At 43.1% G+C, this 20,305-nt stretch overlaps 1 protein-coding gene across 1 annotated transcript in view; it reads right to left on the minus strand.

Moving 5' to 3' along the window:
* Positions 1-19,565, minus strand: part of LOC106582129 (unconventional myosin-XVI) — a 174,611-nt gene extending 155,046 nt beyond the window's left edge. The window contains 2 exon segments of the mRNA XM_045704630.1: positions 4,687-4,959; positions 19,210-19,565. Of these exon segments, the coding sequence (XP_045560586.1) occupies positions 4,687-4,959; positions 19,210-19,237 (301 nt within the window). The 5' untranslated portion in view covers positions 19,238-19,565.
* Between the last annotated feature and the right edge of the window lie 740 nt (positions 19,566-20,305).

The following is a 20,305-nucleotide window of genomic DNA, read 5'->3' on the forward strand; positions in this document are numbered from 1 at the left end:
TTATCAAACAGCTGTGAACTGCAACTGGACAGAGAGCCACTCTGTCACACTCAAGTAATATCTCTGTCTACCAGAGCCCTAACCTCATATAAGATAATAAAAATCATTCATATGTTTGATGAGATTGAGTCTACTGTATAGTAGACTCAATCTCATCAAACATATGATTTTGCTGGGAACGTAACATCTAATATCACCTCAATAACACAGCTACTGTATATACCAATCATTCCCCAGTGTGGAATATTCCATGTCATCATTCTGGAATGGTATTGTGAATTGATTTTGGGTTCCACGCCTCTTGAAGGGAACAGATGCTCCGGTCACAGCCGTGCCTTCCACTGATGAAGTTAAGAGATTACTTTAGAAAGGCAATTTCACCAAATGTCACTATCAATGCAAGTCCCAGTTTACATATGGCAGGGAGGAATCAAGCTGAAAAAGGCTCATGTCTCTCTCGTCTCTCATTCTCTCTTTTTCCCCCCATTCACCTCCCTGCCTGTTCTTTTTCTTTGATTCTCACTTTCTACTTTTTTATGACATAGCCCTCTATCCTCTCCTTTCAATCTCTTTACCCATCTCCACATTTCCGTCACTCTCTATTTTCCTCTCTGCTTCGATCTGATTTCCTGCCAGTGATTTCTGATAAGATAAGTGTGTGTGTGTGTGTGTGTGTGTGTGTGTGTGTGTGTGTGTGTGTGTGTGTGTGTGTGTGTGTGTGTGTGTGTGTGTGTGTGTGTGTGTGTGTGTGTGTGTGTGTGTGTATCTCTTATTACTAGTCTGCCTCGTCAGCAGTGTGTTTCTAGTTTATCTGTGAATATGTGTCCAAAGCCAACTCCATACTGACAAAGTTGAATTAGGATAGACACACAGACGGAGAGAGATAGAGAGAGAGATGCCAAACATTCTAAATGATAATGAGTCATGATGGTACAAGGTGTTGTTTTCTCAGCTTGAATGGTTCATAGCCATTATTGTATCAATCAAAGAACAAATGAAATGAAAACATATAAATAATTACAGAGGGAGGTTGGGTGCTATTATGAATACCTTACACAACTAATACAGAAGATGTTCATGCCACAGACATTCCACAGTCATCCAGAATAATATCCACATGCCTCGCTATAGCTAGATAAACGTTTGGACACAGTCTATAACTCTCATTTCATAGCTTTTCACTTCAATGAGAGATTCACCACCAGATAAGGCCTTCACAAGATAAAGCAAAGCAAAAAACCCAATCTGCTACATAAATCTTTGAGGGTGGTATTTCCTCCATTATCTCCAGAACAGAGGAGCTGATCTCATCACTAATAACAGCGGGCTGAGATGAGATCCCTGTGGAATACTAAGCATTGATTTTCCTTCCACACATCCCCATGATCTCGCTGAGTCCGGTTTTCCAGGGTTTGGGGAGCTTGGTACAGGCAGAACTAACCCCAATTCCCACCCTGGCCCCCTAAATTACCCCCCTCTCACCCCCAGATGGACCCCTAGGTCTCTCGACATCGGGTGTATTTACACATTTCCTCCTCTCAAAAATGATTAAGGATTTTGCTGTGAATACAATTCCAGAAATGTTCCCACATATCTCCTGGGATAAAGGAGGCCTGAGGCGACCATGTTTCCTACATGGATTTGGAATGGAGTGGAATTGAGACAGAAACATGCTGTGGAGCATTACTGTATTTTCCCACACAGTAATTGGCACAGACGTACACATACACATATACACAGAAACTGACATTGCCTACAAGTAACATTACACACACAGAGACATAGAAACAGTCAACAGGCCAAAGATCAGGGTTGGGGAGTAACTGATTACATGTAATCTGATTACAAAAAATATATAAATGTAATCGCTTACGTTACCAGCAAAAATATTGTATCAGATTACAGACACTTTTTAAAACGATAAGATTACTTCTTGGATTACTCTTAAATTCAGAAAGGATGTTAGTGAAAAAAACACATTGAGACCTTTCTGCTTTCTCAATTACATTAAATTCAGCATTTAAAATGTTAACGATTTTTCCACCTGAGTTAGCCTGAGACCACTATGATGGCACACCAAATGTGTATAAAGAATTATTTTTGTCTTCTTCTGCATCTTAAGGGGAAATTAATTAGAAAGTAACTGAAAGTAATCAGATTACAGTAATCCAAAAGACACATTACTGACTACAATTTTAGATAGTTAACCATGGGATCATCAAAGCAACAAATCAGTAATAGCAGGAATAACAAGAAGGGAATTCAGTCCGATGGTGTGAAATAAGACTTATCATCATGTCTCCATCTACACGGTATCATGCCTATGGAACATCAAATCTGCAGGACAACATCCTGTCCAACAACATCTTCTCCAACAACATCTTCTCCAACAACATCTTCTCCAACAACATCCTATCCAACAGCATCTTGTTCAGCAGAGCCTTGACAGTTCCAAGTCTAGTTAATCAGACCAATGGTTGGCAGCTGATTTTGCCCACCGTACCAAAAGCCAGTGGCAGTAACAGTCTTGTGCCAGTCCTGTACCATGCTGTTGCATGGGTGGCGATTAGGATTTCTACTCAGGGGTAAACAGTGGCGATTCATGCCCGGCCAAAGGACCAGGTTTTAGTCAGGCAGTTGCATGGGTACACCAGCTGCTCACAAGTACCCCAGCTGAAGATCATTGGCAGCCAAAAGGGGGGAGATTAGCATAGTGACCTGCAATGGCTGCAGGGAGGTCTGACAGATACACACAGACAGCTGGGCAAACGGCTGGCAAACAAGAGCATGGGTGGCGAGAAAGATAAGGAAGGGATGGAGAGAGAGAAAGAGAGAGAGAGAGAGACAGAGAGAGAAAGAGGGAGAAAGACAGACAGAGAAGTAAAAAGGGAAGGGAGGTAGAGAGAGAATAGGGAGAAAGAGAAGAGGCCATAGTGAGATAAATAAATGTCCATTGTAAAAGCAATCATAGAGTATAGAGTATCCACTAGTAGTGATACGTTATGAAGACATAAAGTGTGTTTGACTGCAGCTCTGTGTGTATGGGCCTGTGGCTTTAAGGGTAGAGTCCCTCAGATCCCTGCCTGGGGGCAACAGTTGATTTAGAGTCAGGCTCACAAGAGATCTCTCTCTCTTCCCTCTGAGGTCTAGGCAGAATCCCTAATGAGGAATCTCTCAGTTGATAGAATAGGGAGGTGCGCACACACACACACACACACACCACACACACACACACACACACACACACACACACACACACACACACACACACACACACACACACACACACACACACACACACACACACACACACACACACACACACACACACACACACACACACACAGTCAATCTGGTCAGCTGTTGGTTGACTTAATATCATCCTCTCCATCCACATAATGGGGGAAATCTCTGAGCTCTGTAATCGTTGTGCTGTCCTGCACAACCCCTTCTTTATTAGATTACTTCTGCTTGTCTCCCAAGAGCTGCATTTAACTCTGAATATTAGCTAGGTGTGTTTTTATGAATAAGTGTGTGTGTGTGACAGAGTGAGAGAGTTTGTGTCCTGACTAGCCTGTAATCAGTTTGAAGGATGAGCTAATACTGCAAAGCTAATGGCCACTCCTCACCCTTGCCACATCCATTTGTCTTTTCCCAACTGCTGCACTAACAAACACACACACACACACACACACACACACGCACACGCACACGTACACGCACACGCACACTCTAAGCAGAATACTGATTAGCAGCTGAAACTCTGGAGAGGGAATGAAGAGTGAATATTGAAGGAGGAACAGAATACAAAGAGAGGAAGGGAGAAAAATAAGGAATAGAGAGAGAGAGAGATAGAGAGAGGCTTTTTTTACCGCTCCGTGGGAGGCACTGACTAAATGTCTTCTGTTCACTTTCAACTGAGACCCACTTTGGGATGCTGATAATGTTTTGAGGTCTGTTGCATTACTATAGGTCTGTAGGGATGGGTGTGGAGAGGGTAAACCCAAAACATGTGGAATAGGTCTGTTGCATTACTATAGGTCTGTAGGGATGGGTGTGGAGAGGGTAAACCCAAAACATGTGGACTAGGTCTGTTCACGCCAGTGTACACATGTCCGTATATGTGTGTGAGTGATTTGAAAGGGACTCAGATGGTCCCCAGCCGTGCAGAGAATGATGTAAGTGCTGTAAGAGTAGGGCTCATGTATGCCACTCATTACACACTGAACACGTCCCACTGCCTATTCTGATTGAACTGACTCAAAGCTCATAAAACTGTCAGAAGTCAATAGCTCAAATGAAGTGCTACTGAACTCAGATATGAGGCCATCAGTTTGTGAATTTAATCTAAGACAGTTTTACAGAAATATAGCCATTACACTCTGGAAATACTAGCATCAACATACTCACACTCTTTATCTCTATAGCTACCCCCCATACACACAGACAGGCAGGCAGAGACAGACAGACAGGCAGGCAGAGACAGACAGACAGGCAGGCAGAGACAGACAGACAGACAGACAGACAGACAGACAGACAGACAGACAGACAGACAGACAGACAGACAGACAGACAGACAGACAGACAGACAGACAGACAGACAGACAGACAGACAGACAGACAGACAGACAGACAGACAGACAGACATGCAGCTAGACAGACACAGAGACATAGGTAAACACAAACCTTCTTTGTCGTCGTGGCGTATGATGGCGTCCTGTATGATGTCACCGAGGCTGAAGCGAATGCGGTGTTTCTTCATGTGGCTGGTGGGTGGGGCTTTTACCTTGACTCCTCCTCCCGGTTTCTGCAGGGTCTTCTCCCGCTCATAGTACTCCCTTATTTGGTCACAGCGCATCCTCCTGACCAGCCGCTGGCGCTGGCCAAACGGGAGAGACTCCAGCAGACACTGGTCGATCTCCATGTTCTGACGAAACACGTTACATAGCTGAAAACAACCTGCAGAGAGAGGGAGGGAGGGAGGTAGAGAAGGGAAAAGGAGAGAGAAAAACATTAGCATATCATGTTTTGTGATGAGAATCTGTCTCAACAGTTCATACAAGTTGAAAACAGACTGATGTTAAACATAGTAAAACAGCTAGTGTGTGTGTGTGTGTGTGTGTGTGTGTGTGTGTGTGTGTGTGTGAGAGAGACACAGACACTGCTGTTAGATACAGTAAATAACTGGAACCACTCCATGTTTATTTAAATATAGTCTGACATTGAGCGAACAGGACAACGCTTGGATGATAAAGCACACCAGTGCTGTCTGTTTCACCCACAAGCAAGTGTGTGTGTGTCTATTTGTGTTTGTGTGTGTTTATAATGGACTACACTTGCACTGCCTTTATCCTCTGGGTGTTTTGAAAAAAACAACACACTGTTTAATGTCTTCTCTTCCGCATCCCAAAGGCTGTAGTGAATATCATGACTTAGCATGTTGTCTGTCCCAGTGGAAGAGAGCCAGGAGTTCTGCTCACTACCCAGTCTCTGAACCTATTACGGCCTGTCTGCTTACTGCTGCTGCAGCAGAGCTAAGCCTCAGTGACTGCAGTGGAATGAATCACGACACATCAGGACCAAACCATGCTTATTTAAGAAGATAGTTCCAGACTTATAAAATTGTAAATATGCATAGCATTGTTCATTGATGAAGGCTGGAAAATCAGACCAACCAGAAGTAAAGTTGCAATTCATAGGCAATCAGAGACCATGATGCTTCCAAGTGCATAAAAAGTAATCAAAAAGAATTGAATTCCAGACAATCTAATACCCAAAGTCTGCCCCCGGATGCAATACAGAAAGTTTTCAATGACATGGTGTGTGTGTGCGTGTGTGTGTGTGTGTGTGTGTGTGTGTGTGTGTGTGTGTGTGTGTGTGTGTGTGTGTGTGTTGTAATGAGTGTGTATGTCTGTTAGACAGAGACAAAGACAGCAGTGATTAGTGCAGTAATTCAGGTCACTGCTAGACCACAGGGGAGGGAAACAGAACTTTGGAAAGGCTGCCTTTGCAGATAAATTACAGACAATTCTATTTTTCTCACATACTCCTCTTCTATTCATGTCTGCTTGTCCAACTGTCTGCTTGTCTATCTGTCTGCTTGTCCAACTGTCTGCTTGTCCAACTGTCTGCTTGTCCAACTGTCTGCTTGTCCAACTGTCTGCTTGTCCAACTGTCTGCTTGTCTAACTGTCTGCTTGTCATACTGTCTGCTTGTCATACTGTCTGCTTTCCTATCTGTCTGCTTGCCTAAATGTCTGCTTGCCCAACTGTCTGCTTGTCATACTGTCTGCTTGTCCAACTGTCTGCTTGTCCAACTGTCTGCTTGTCCAACTGTCTGCTTGTCTAACTGTCTGCTTGTCATACTGTCTGCTTGTCATACTGTCTGCTTTCCTATCTGTCTGCTTGCCTAAATGTCTGCTTGCCCAACTGTCTGCTTGTCATACTGTCTGCTTGTCCAACTGTCTGCTTGTCCAACTGTCTGCTTGTCTATCTGTCTGCTTTCCTATCTGTCTGGTTGCCTAACTGTCTGCTTTCCTATCTGTCTGCTTGCCTAACTGTCTGCTTGTCTATCTGTCTGCTTGTCTAATTGTCTGCTTGTCTAACTGTCTGCTTGTCTAATTGTCTGCTTGTCTAACTGTCTGCTTGTCTAACTCTCTGCTTGTCCAACTGTCTGCTTGTCTAATTGTCTGCTTGTCTAACTGTCTGCTTGTCCAACTGTCTGCTTGTCTAATTGTCTGCTTGTCTAACTGTCTGCTTGTCTAACTGTCTGCTTGTCTAACTGTCTGCTTGTCTATCTGTCTGCTTTCCTATCTGTCTGCTTGCCTAACTGTCTGCTTGTCTATCTGTCTGCTTTCCTATCTGTCTGCTTGCCTAACTGTCTGCTTGTCCAACTGTCTGCTTGTCCAACTGTATGCTTGTCTATCTGTCTGCTTTCCTATCTGTCTGCTTGCCTAACTGTCTGCTTGTCTATCTGTCTGCTTTCCTATCTGTCTGCTTGCCTAACTGTCTGCTTGTCTATCTGTCTGCTTGTCTCATTGTCTGCTTGTCTAACTGTCTGCTTGTCTAATTGTCTGCTTGTCTAACTGTCTGCTTGTCTAACTGTCTGCTTGTCCAACTGTCTGCTTGTCTAATTGTCTGCTTGTCCAACTGTCTGCTTGTCAAACTGTCTGATTGTCTATCTGTCTGCTTGTCCAACTGTCTGCTTGTCATACTGTCTGCTTTCCTATCTGTCTGCTTTCCTATCTGTCTGCTTGCCAAACTGTCTGCTTGCCAAACTGTCTGCTTGTCTATCTGTCTGCTTGTCTAACTGTCTGCTTGTCATACTGTCTGCTTGTCTATCTGTCTGCTTTCCTATCTGTCTGCTTGCCTAACTGTCTGCTTGTCTATCTGTCTGCTTGTCTAACTGTCTGCTTGCCTAACTGTCTGCTTGTCATACTGTCTGCTTGTCTAACTGTCTGCTTGTCTAACTGTCTGCTTGTCTAACTGTCTGCTTGTCATACTGTCTGCTTGTCTATCTGTCTGCTTTCCTATCTGTCTGCTTGTCCAACTGTCTGCTTGTCCAACTGTCTGCTTGTCTATCTGTCTGCTTGTCTAACTGTCTGCTTGTCCAACTGTCTGCTTGTCTATCTGTCTGCTTTCCTATCTGTCTGCTTGCCTAACTGTCTGCTTTCTTATCTGTCTACTTGTCTATCTGTCTATCTATCTGCTTGCCTATCTGTCTGATTGCCTAACTGGCTGCTTGCCTAACTGTCTGCTTGCCTATCTGTCTGCTTGTCTATCTGTCAGCTTGTCTATGTTTCTGCTTGTCTATCTGTCTGCTTGCCTAACTGTCTGCTTGCCTAACTGTCTGCTTGCCTAACTGTCTGCTTGCCTATCTGTCAGCTTGTCTATGTTTCTGCTTGTCTATCTGTCTGCCTTCCTTCCCTCTCCTTTTAACCCACTCTAATTCTCTTTTTCAGGTTAACTTCCTCCTCATCCCTCTCTCTCCTTTCCTCCTCGCCCTCACTCTGTCACTTTGCCTGTCTGACTGTCTTTCGCCGTCTCTTTACTTTTAAGCCCTCTCCACATCACTCTCACTTGGTCTTTAACCTCCTTTTCTTCCTCCTCCTCCTGTCTCCTGACCCTGTCCCTTCACTGCCCCATAACTATGTGCCTGTCTGTCTTCCTCTCGCCCCTGTAACCCTCCCTCCCTCCCTCCCTCCCTCCCTCCCTCCCTCCCTCCCTCCGTGTGTGTGATTCAGTAGACTGGTGCAGCAGTCTGCTGGTGAGGTTTAAACCACTGACAGTGGGATGCCTTTGAAGTACTGCAGCCTTTTTTAATGGCCCATCTCTCTCACTTTCTCTTCTCTCTCCCTTAATTTCTCTTTTCTCTCCTCTCCGCCTGTTACGCTTTTTAAAGAGGAGCAGGAATCACTGCAGTTCACTTTGTCATGCAGCTATGGAAATAAGAGCTGCATTGTCTGAGTGTGTCAGTGTGTGTGTGTGTGTGTGTGTGTGTGTGTGTGTGTGTGTGTGTGTGTGTGTGTGTGTGTGTCTTTTCTCTGACGCTGTTCACATTATAATCTCTTCAGAGACCCATAAGCACCTACACAGACCTGAATACACACACATGCCAAAAAGAGACACATTTGTAACCATAGCGGACATGGCACGGGAATTGAGAGGTGTTTATCCCCCAGCATGTTGTCTCTACTTGAGACAATGTTTATGTGAATCTGTATGTGCTGTAGATCCTTATCAGGCTGATGAGTGATGTTACTGTCTCTTTAACTGCATTAGATAATCATCTACACACTCAACCACACACCTGCCTGCCTCCCAGACAGTAGGGCCAAAACGCCCGTATGATATCGGCCTGGGCTGGCAACATGAAAATGATCTTTGAGACAATGGGGAGGTGATTAGAATATTGTTGAAACCAGGTGTCTGCCTCAACATTTTAAGTTAGGGAAACTGCCTCAGGTTTGTACTGGTCTACACACACAGGCTCGTACTTACACACGCATGCATATACACACAAACACGCACATGATTGTGCACACGTTTGAGTGTGTACTCCCTCTCTGCTCTCGCTCCCTTTTTCACCCCTTTCTCTACTATACGTCCTCCTTCTCCTTTGACTTTCTCTTACCCCCTCTATTTCCTTCCTCTCTTCGTCCTCTTCTCCCTCCTGACCCTGTCTCTAGGCTCTGATAAGCCAGGATGCAGATTAAAGACACTTTAGAAGTGCTGCAGTGAAGTAAGCTGCTCCCAGGCGCAGAAACCAATTACCCTATTAAACCCAGACCTGCTCTGTGTGCCCAGCCCTGTGTCAGTACACACACCACCATCCCCACTATACCTCACTATACCATTCACTACTACTTAGCTTGTACAGCCTCTTATTAAGCTGACTAGGCAGAGTTAGAGAGACAATACACCGTGATAACCATGAAACTAGTTACACTGCCCGCCTTGCCCCCTCCCCATCCCCCCTCCCCCAAACACGACTCTCTCCAAAGTCAAGTATCACAACACCCCTGATGGACCTGGACGATATGGACAAAAATCCATGTTGCGAATAAATAGAACGATCATTTTATAACATGAATGTGCACCACAGCTATTATATTCTCCTTTAAACTACTACTACTACTGGTGAGATGGTCGTATCCAACGACTGTCCCATTGACAATCACACATATTAGCAAACTTACTTAATTTCTCTAGTACAGGCTACTTATTGTAATGAACGAAATGAGCAAAATGCCTGTGATAAGGGATCGGTATGGTTGGTGTCGATCATTTGCGGTTTATCGTCCCAGCTCTTGCCCCTGAGTCTTGGGGGATTTTGAAAAGAAGTGCAGCCAACCACTGTCGTGACAAAAGGAGGAGTGCATTCTTCTCAGGACACACCCACACAAGTGCTGCAGCTAGCGGAGCACATGTACTGTACATTACACAAGCATATACACTACAGCCCTTCGGTTCAAATTACACATAGCCTAATCCAAAGCCAAGCCCCAACCCTTTACTGACAGGCACAAATCTCAGCCATATCTGGACTGGATTAGCTAGCTAGTTTTTACAGCTGGCCCAGTCTGACAGTAGATTATCTATAGAGTATAGCTGGGAATATCTGTGTCTATAGACTATAGCTGGTTATAAAACTGGTTGCTTGCATCCTGCATGCTGATTGGACGAGCAGCATTCCAAGCCATGCTGTATTGGCCGTCACAGACACACTATGCCTGCTAACGGTTCCATCTGAAAGGGATCACTGTGCCTCCACAAGAATATCATGCTCATGTTGTTGAATCATCTCTTGTACTCAACTAGCACATTATTTCCCCTCACTTCCAGCCTAGCATTTAGTTTGGTACTGAGGAGGTTAATACAAGCCTCGCTGTCTGCCAATGTTTCACTTTTGAATTTAGATCTCTGTAGTACCATACATAGAGTGAACGGTGCCCAGACGAGACTAGACAACTTTTACTGAGCCAGTCAAATCACGCATCAATGCCAATAGAAAAGAATATAAAACAAACAAAAATGCACCTGGTGTACTGTCAATCCAAAGTTGGCTAGCTAGCCAGCGACAAGAACGTTGCCTGCGTAGAAACCATTTTGTTTAGAACGGACGACCAGTCCTTTTGCATAGCAACTATGCAAAAATAATTAAAGACTGGGTCTTGTCTGTGGCAACATGGCCAAAAGAACTAACTAGCAGATTTTTGTCCAGACTATATCTTCTGGTGGAAGAATTAAACTGTATGAATTGACTTATAAATAAAGTTTTAATGAAAATATGAAATTCATTGCTATTTTAATATGTTGGTAACAGTTTTATAAAAGCAATGAGGCAGTGCTACCGCGTCGGGCCAAACAACGCCATTTACCTGTGACTATATTCATGATACAGCACTGCCTCTTGTGCATTATTGCTTAAGTATATATGTGTATATAGACTATAGATGGGTATATCTGTCCTAGGACTGGCTAGCTGAGTCAAAGTGGCTTAAACTGAGAGTTCCATCCAGGGACACAGGAAACAAAGGATAATTACCACTACTTGGTATAGACTGCGGCACTACTGAGAACAATCACACATTGGCACACTGAGAGACTGCATATTAGAGGGATGAGAGGGGGGCTGTATATGACAGACAGAGGGAAGGAATAGAAAGGAGGAGAGAGGGAGAAAAGAGGGAAGGCAGTTCAGACAGTGGAATAAATAGAGAGTAGTAAAAGACAGTGTGAGAGTGGATCAGTGGAAGTGGAGCAAAGTCACTAGTTTAATGGTTTGTGTGTGTGTGTGTGTGTGCGTGCGTGCCAACTATAACAAACACAGCATGGAAAGATATGAACCTGGAGTTGAACTCAATATGCATCCAGCAACAAAGAAAAACTTCCTCTCCTCATTCCCGTTAGTACCACTCCGTTATATCACACCCTACCACTCTATCCCTTCCCCCGGGACATCTCTCTCTCTCTCTCTCTTATCTGTATTATTGTTTTGCTTCAAAGGCTGCAGACACAGCATCACAGGCCTACTGTAAACTAAAAGGGAAACATCTTAATGAAACAAATAGGTTGCGCCCACCGATTAGATTCTCTCCTCTGACATAATTGTTGCATCATAAATGTTGTCAAAGCCCAAGGGATTGTTCATTTGAAGACTGATTCTTGACTTCATCAACCCTTCATCAATCCTTTTGAAAGCCAACCAGAGATAGAGAGAGAGAGAGAGAGAGAGAGAGAGGGGTGCTCCCCATGGTTCTGAAAGCATCAGACCTAGAGCTCTTTCACCCACACAACTCTCTCTCCCCCACACACCTCTCTCTCTCTCTCTCTCTCTCTCTCTCTCTCTCTCTGACCACACATCTCTCTCTCCCCCCCCCACACACCTCTCTCTCTCTCTCCCCCACACAAATCTCTCTCTCCCCCCACACACCTCTCTCTCTCTCCCACACACCTCTCTCTCTCTCCCCCACACCCCCCTCCCTCTCTCCCACACACCTCTCTCTCAATTAAATTCAATGCATTTCAATTTAAGGGCTTTATTGGCATGGGAAACATATGTTAACATTGCCAAAGCAAGTGAAGTAGATAATAAACCAAAGTGAAATAAACAATACAAATTAACAGTAAACATTACACTTGCAGAAGTTCCAAAAGAATAAAGACATTTCAAATGTCATATTATGTATATATAAAGTGTTGTAACGATGTGCAAATAGTTAAAGTACAAAAGTGAAAATAAATAAACATAAATATGAGTTGTATTTACAGCGGTGTTTGTTCTTCACTGGATGCCCTTTTCTTGAGGCCACAGATCAAAAATCTGACTGCTGTAACGGCACACTGTGGTGTTTCATCCAGTAGATATGAGAGTTTAGCAAAATTGGATTTGTTTTCAAATTCTTTGTGGATCTGTGTAATCTGACGGAAATATGTGTCTCTAATATGGTCATACATTTGGCAGGAGGTTAGGAAGTGCAGCTTCTCCCCCCCCCTGTGCTGTTCTCAGCTGTGATAGCTTTATTGCAGACTCAGGGAGACATCATAACTGACTTCATGGAGGAGGGACACAGGACTGATGAGTCCTCCTTCAGGAGTCTTAACTCACAGTGACACACACACACACACACACACACACAACATTGTCACTCTAGCCATGAGCAATAACACAAACATACACACACACATACACTCCACCTCTACCAAAATACTTGATTTGCCACCAGCAGACTCTATTTAACTGTGTTGTCAGCGTTATAAATCAGGCATCATAACCAGCCAGACAGAGGAACAGCAACATTGTCTGGCCATAAACACACGTTATATGACACATATCACACATGTGTCACAGCTGACATATGTCACCCATAAAGATTTACCTCAGACTGATCCAGCTGAGCAGTCTAGCCTCTCGAAATGTGATGCTAATGTAAAACCATATTCTTCATATCCGCTCAGCAAGACAATAAAGATGAAGTGAACGGTAGAGGTTGTGTGAGAGAGAGGGAGAGAGGATTCTTGTGAGAGAGAAAGAGAGAAAGAATGGTAAAGGGACAGCTGGAAATTGTGAGTGAGTGAGTGACAGACAGGAAAGGTCAAAGACACCAAGAGGGACCGGCAGAGGTCAGGATGGAGATATAGGGAAGAGGGAGAAAGTAGGAGGGAGGTAGGGAGTAGGAAGGAGGGAGGGAGAGAGCAGGGGAGAGAGAGATACTATAGTTGTCATGCTTGAGAAGCTCCTGCTTTCCCATCTCCTGGCTGTCAGATATTGATTTACTGGGGAATATCCCTCATAGGCTCTAGTTATTAACACTGACAGCACTGCACTGGGCTGTGAATTAGCCCGCAGCATCCACATAGACACACATGTAGAGTATATATACTGTACACACACACACACACATGCACACACAGCTTGACATGTTGACCACCACAATCATGTGAGTGTGAACATGTTTTAGCACACAATGTTAGACGTTTTTGTAATTTTATCAGTAACTTACTGCATTAATCAACAGTATAATGCTGTATAAACCAAATACAGTAGATTACTGTAGAATGCACAGTAAAATATCATACATTTGTTTTACAGCACGCTATAATACCTTTCTGTAATTTCAAAGGTAAAACACTGTAAAATGCACAGTAAAATACTTTGAATGTGTTTTACAGTATCAATGATGGTGCATTGTGGGAAACTCTTGTGGGCAAGGAAAGAGTTTCTGGCTCATTAACATATTTTATGGGTGCCATGTAAGAGGCTATTTTGTTGCACCAGTGAGTGAGAATGGTGTACCCCACAGAATACCGTAATATACTGTAATTTAGGAATTTTACAAACCTTGTCCTGAAACTGTGCAGTAACTTACTGGCCAATTGCTGTTAGTAATTTACAGTAATTCAAAATACAGTACCATACTGGATTTTTGGAGCACCAAAAACCTTTTGAACACTAGTGGGTGCATGCCATTGTTGTTTCTCTTGTTAGAGGCTGTATTTGTTGCACCCATTAGTGAGAGTGCTGTGCCAATTGAAGTTATATGTAGTAGTTCCTATTAATTGAATGTATATAGGGAATAGATCAGACCTTTTAATGGTTGAGTGTTTACCCATGTCCATTTGATCTGTTTTGCCCTGTAATCACAACCGGTTTGGAAGCCTTTGTTCAGGCCTCAAGAAGTACAAGTGATATAAAACACCTAGTATTCATTAATATGCTGTAATATGCAAATGACTACAGTCAACCTGCTTGCTCTAATCCCTTGTAATTACAGTAAAATACTGTGGAAATAATTTTCTTAAAGTTTAATAGTGACGTTACGTTAGATAACGGAACGTCAAGACATGCGTCGAAATCACTAAGCAGCTAAATTTGAAGTAGTGTGCTGATGTGCGTACCACTTTACCAGAAGTACGTCATCAATGACGTCTAAAGATTTGTTTGATCACGTGCTTTTTCAAACCGTGTGTTGCAAAATGCAAGATTTCGCCGTGGTTCCGATGCTTTCTTCCATTCCAAGCTGCCTTCAAACACCAACCTCTGCTGGACACTGTACTTACAGATACAGTTAGGATTTTGTACATGTACTTTTACCTGACCTGTAGCTTAGCAGGTAGAGTAGGGAACTATGGAACGTTCAAGGACTTGAGGTTAGAGGTCAAATCCTGTTGAAGGCACACAATTATTTTTTTATTCATTCGAAACCACACTTTCTGCACTGTTGTTCAAAGATTTTTTTTATTTAGTATAATATAAGCTTCTGTCTCAAATCCCTTAAATAATGCCATAGATTCCATTAAAAAAAAATTGTAAACTTAAAGAAAAAAAGGGAAGCATGATGTAAGAGGCAAACCTGGTAAAGCCATCGACTTAATGCTGCGCCACAGAGTTCAGACAAAAACAGTGGAGAAAAAAATGCATCTGATAATCACACGCTGCTATTTATTGCTGAACAGCAGATGTGAACGAAAAATGAAGCTCCAAGTATTGAACCATTTTCCGGCTCAATTTGGTAAAAGCTTCAAAGCCTTCAGAAAGCCTGGGTTTCCCTTCACTACAGTTTAATAGTCACTTTTACTGTGTTATACTGTGTTTCATTGTTCTGGCATCAAGTTACCGTTAATAATATCTCAGTATTGTATTGGCACTATCCAGAAATAGTCAGAGATATATCATAAGATACAGTGCCTTCAGAAGGTATTCACACCCTTGACAGTTTCCACATGTTGTTTTACAGTCTGAATTTAAAATGGATACAATTGCAATTTTGTGTCACTGGCCAACAAACAATACCCCATTGCGTGAAAGTGGAATTATGTTTTTATACATTTTGACAAATTCATTTAAATGAAAAGCGTTATTGTCTCAAGTCAACAAGTATTCATTCAACCCCTTTATTATGGCAAGCCTAAATAAGTTCAACAGTAAAAATTTGCTGAGCAAGTCACATAATAAGCTGGACTCTATGTGCAATATTAGTGTTTAACATGATTTTTTAATGACTACCTCATCTCTGTACCCCACATTTACAATTATCTGTAAGGTCCCTCAGTCGAGCAGTGCACTTCAAACACAAATTCAACCACACAGACCAGGGAGGTTTTCAAAGTAAAAGTAAAATTGCAAAGAATGTGGCAAAGAAATTAACTTTATGTTCTGAATAGAAAGTGTTATCTTTGGGGCAAATCCAAGACAACACATCACTGAGTACCACTCTTCATATTTTCAAGCACAATGGTGGCTGCATCATGTTATGGGTATGCTTGTAATCAGCAAGGACTAGGGATTTTTTGTTGTTGATAAAAATAAACAGAATAGAGCTAACTACAGGCAAACACCTAGAGGAAAACCTGGTTTAGTCTGCTTTCCAACAGACACTGGGAGACAAATTCACCTTTCAGCAGGACAATAACCTAAAACACAAAGCCAAATCTACACTGGAGTTGCGTACCAAGATGACATTGAATGTTTCCGAGTGGCCTAGTTACGGTTTTGATTTAAATTGGCTTGAAAATCTATGGCGAGACTTGAAAATGGCTGTCTTGCAATGATCAACAACCAACTTGACATAGCTTGAATAATATTTTTAAAGAATAATGTGCAAATATTGTACAATCCAATTAGAGACTTACCCAGAAAGACTCACATCTGTAATCTCCGCCAAAGGTGATTCTAACATGTATTGACTCAGGGGTATGAATACATATATAAATTAAATATTTCTGTATTTCATTTTAAATACATTTTCCAAAATGTCTAAAAACAAGTTATCATTTTGTCAGTTTGGGATATTGAGTGTCGGTGGGTGAAAGATTATTTTTTTTTAATACATTTTGAATTGTATTGTGGAATAAGTCAAAGGCTATGAATACTTTCTGAATGTAACCGATGTGAAATGGCTAGCTAGTTAGCGGTGGTGCGCGCTAATAGCATTTCAATCGGTGATGTCACTCGCGAGACTTGAAGTAGTTGTTCCCCTTGCTCTGCAAGGGCCGCGGCTTTTGTGGAGCGATGGGTAACGATGTTTTGAGGGTGGCTGTTGTCGATGTGTGCAGAGGGTCCCTAGTTCGGGGCGAGGAGAGGGATGGAAGCTATACTGTTACATGAAGACAATGTCTCTTGTTGTAATTATAATTACTTTGAAGACCAATGCATTCTTAACCCCTAAAAGTGTAAGCCTTTGGGCTATGTTACTAAGCTAACATATGGAATTGTTTAAAGATGGTCCCACCATGGCTCATTTAGCTATTTGATTTAGAGTTTTATGACCCCTGAAGGTATCCCCCCCAATATTTGAGAAAATATTGAATTTGTCCTTTACTACTATAGCCCATAGAAACACATTGAATAGCACATTCATAAATGGCAAAACATAGGCAAAGTGTCAGTCCTATTTCTAGAAGATATAAGAAAGTGTGTTGGTAACAAAACTACTTCCATACTTCCATTCATTTTTTTAAATGGTACCGGGTTACCTTCAAACAAATCCTGTGACACTTGTGGGGGTTGTAGAGCAAAACTGCAAACACCATCATGTTTGTGAGAGTGTCATCTTTCTAAATTAGTTTGTAGGCTAAACCGTTTTGGACCCCAGGAAGAGTAGCTGTTGCCTTGGCAGCAGCTAATGGGGATCCAGAATAAATAGACATACATTCAGACTTTACAGACGTTTTCGTCAGAAGACTGATTTTGGGGATATATCCTGGTCTGACAAACAGCGCTGTAGCACTGCCACTTTCCACCACAGATGTGGAAGTCCAACATCGACGGATGCAGTGGATTGAGATAGATATATCTCGTTCAGACAGACACATTTTGATGGGGATATTTATTATGTTAATTGCGATCGACTCGAAAGGACGAACTCCAACAAAATTGTCTGTTACAGTTTACAGAAATGTTTTACTTGCCATAACTGTAATATGTTATTTTTTTATCAACCTTGGTTGTAAGTTGTAAGTTGCTAAGGACTGTAAGTTGCTAAGGACTAGAGCAACCGCTAAATAACCAAAATGTAAATATAAATGTAAAAATGAAAACCTACAAAGAATACTGGGTAATACGTTGCTGTAGCCAGTAATATACTGTAAATTATATTACAGTAAAAAATGTGGTAACGTAAAATGGATTACAGTAGCTGTACTGTAAAAATAAATTACAGTAATTTCCTGGCCAATTGCTGCCAGTAAATTACTTACATGAACTGTTTTCCAGTGTCTATTCATGCACGCACAGTTCTGTAAGGATGGGTTGAGGCAGGGCTGTTCCACTGACCTATGAGCCCACTCATGTGTCTGCTTCAGCACACATCAAACGTGAGAACCCACACACCTGCCTCATTCATATCCCTCTCGCTCTCACGCTCACTCGCTCTCCTTTTTCTTCCATTCATTTCTCTCTATCTGCCCTTTGAGTTCACCTTCAACCCTAATCTGGACTCTGTCTCTCTTACACACACACACTCACGCACATGCACACGAGCATGCGCACGTGCATGCGCACGCGCACACACACACTTGTTAAATAACCAACACATTTCACATTTCAAAATAATAAAAAATAATAATTCAGAGAGGGAGGAAAGGAGAAAAAGCAGGGCAAAGAAACAACAGGGAAATAGAGGAGAAAGGTATAGATCGGGGAAATGACTAACCAATCACCTTCCCTGGCAGCCTTTTTCCTCTACCGCTTTCCCAAATATATCTCCTTCCATCTCTCTTTACCTCCCCGGCTCCCTCTGTCTCCTAATCTCTTAGTCATGCACCATCATCCGTTTTTATCTCCTTTATTCACCTTCTCCCTGACTCATAATCTGTCCCTCTTTCTCCTTTTCTCAACTGTCACTTATCCTCCTTTCCTTACATCCACGTCTCGTCTTCCTGTCCCCATCCTCACATTTCTCTCAATATTGCCTCTCTCCCATCCCTCTCCCGCTTTCTCGATTACTCTTTCCATTCCTCTCTTTCACTCCTCCTCTCATCTCTCTCGGCATCCCTCTCTTTCGCTCTTCACTCTCTCCAGCCGTTCCTCTCTTTTCCCATCTCTCTCCCTGCTGTTCTGCTCTACCTTTCTGTCTGTCACTCTAGCTGAATTACCCAGAGCCTCCCACTACCTGCCGCATTCACCGGTCAACTTCACACAGCTACAGCACACAGCTACAGCACTCTGTCTGCAGCAAGCTCACACACACACCCACCCACAGTACACACGTAACACACATCCCCCACACACACAAACACATTGCAGAGACACACACACAAAAACATAATTGCACACACCCACACAGGCAAAAACCACTCTCTCTCCCACACACAACTACACACACACAAATGGCACACGCTGGCTACATCAGAATATAATATCAGAGACACGTTGGCTCACCATTACTATGCATGACACTATCATACCAAATGTTACACAGGCACGTTACATTATAAACTGCTAGAGATAGTCACATCATGCTCTCATAGATACAAGACTGGCATGAGCATGAGCTAATACAGGCACACCTCTCACTTTCTCTCTCTCTCTCTCTCACACACACACACACACACACACACACACACACACACACACACACACACACACACACACACACTTGCATCTGCTACACACTGACATTAACAACAGTAGCAACTACTAGGCAAATAGAGAGAGAAAAAGATAGAGAGACAGAAAAGGGAGGACAGCTGTCCAGAGCTTACTTACAGCATTTGAGAAAATGGTAGTGGGACATGTTCTCCTTGTACCAGCCAGTCAGTCAGTCAGTCAGTCAGATAGTCAGAGAGTGAGACAGACAGTCAGCCACAGGTTCCTTCCTTCCAGCTCGGGTTAAGCTAACAGCAGTGCTAGTAAACTTGCACAATGCATTATTCATTCAGCTGCTCTGCATTATTCACTATAGGACTCGGGTTGCAGCAGAGCACACAGACACACTCAGCAGGCACACACACCATCGCAGGGCTGCAACGCTTGCAGCTCTTGCAGCTCTCCCAGCCATCGGCCAGATAACCACCACACAACCTCTCCCCAACCATGACCGGCAAACGTGCTCAGTGTGCGTCACTGACTGACAGCATGGTAGACCCACCCCCAGCGCAACACACCCCCCTGACGCAATGCTCCACACGTTCAGAGAGATACACACCACAGACACACATGCAATGTGCCTGACACACACACCCACACACCTCCTACTGCTTTTCCTAAGCTGAAAACAAAAGAGACGGAATGAATTGCTGTGCCTCTTCAATCTGGAGAATGACAGAGAGAGTGAGAGAGAGAGAAACAGAGACAGAGACAGAGAGCGGATAAATAATGAGAGGAGAAAGAGGGAGAACGGAAAAGGAGGAAGCAAAGGGTAGAAAGCAATTGAGAGAGCTTTAGAAAGAGAGGGATAGACAGGTAGAGTGTGAAACAATAGGGAAAGAAGGGGAAATAGAGAGAGATATAGGTAGAAAGATGGCAAGAGAGAGGGAGGAAGCAAGCTAGAGAGGAAACGATGGAGAGAGGTAGAGAGGAGAGAGGGATGTTCAGCTGCAGCAGTGCGGCTCTGCTCTGTTCTTAGTGCTGTGACAGGTTAAGTGTCCACCAACGGTTCTTTAACTGGCCACAAATTTGCTCTAGATAAGCCTGGTTGCCATTTAACAACAGGTCACACCCTCCATCATACCTCTGTCACCCCCTCTCTCACACAGCACCATTGAAGCAGTGTGTTTTGTGTGTGTGTGTATGTCTGTGTGAGTGTGTCTGTCTGTGTGAGTGTGTCTGTACGTTTACTGTGAATACAGCTACCTCATAATGT

The sequence above is a fragment of the Salmo salar genome, chromosome ssa21 (assembly GCF_905237065.1).
Source record: "Salmo salar chromosome ssa21, Ssal_v3.1, whole genome shotgun sequence".
In the NCBI taxonomy this organism is placed as follows: domain Eukaryota; kingdom Metazoa; phylum Chordata; class Actinopteri; order Salmoniformes; family Salmonidae; genus Salmo; species Salmo salar.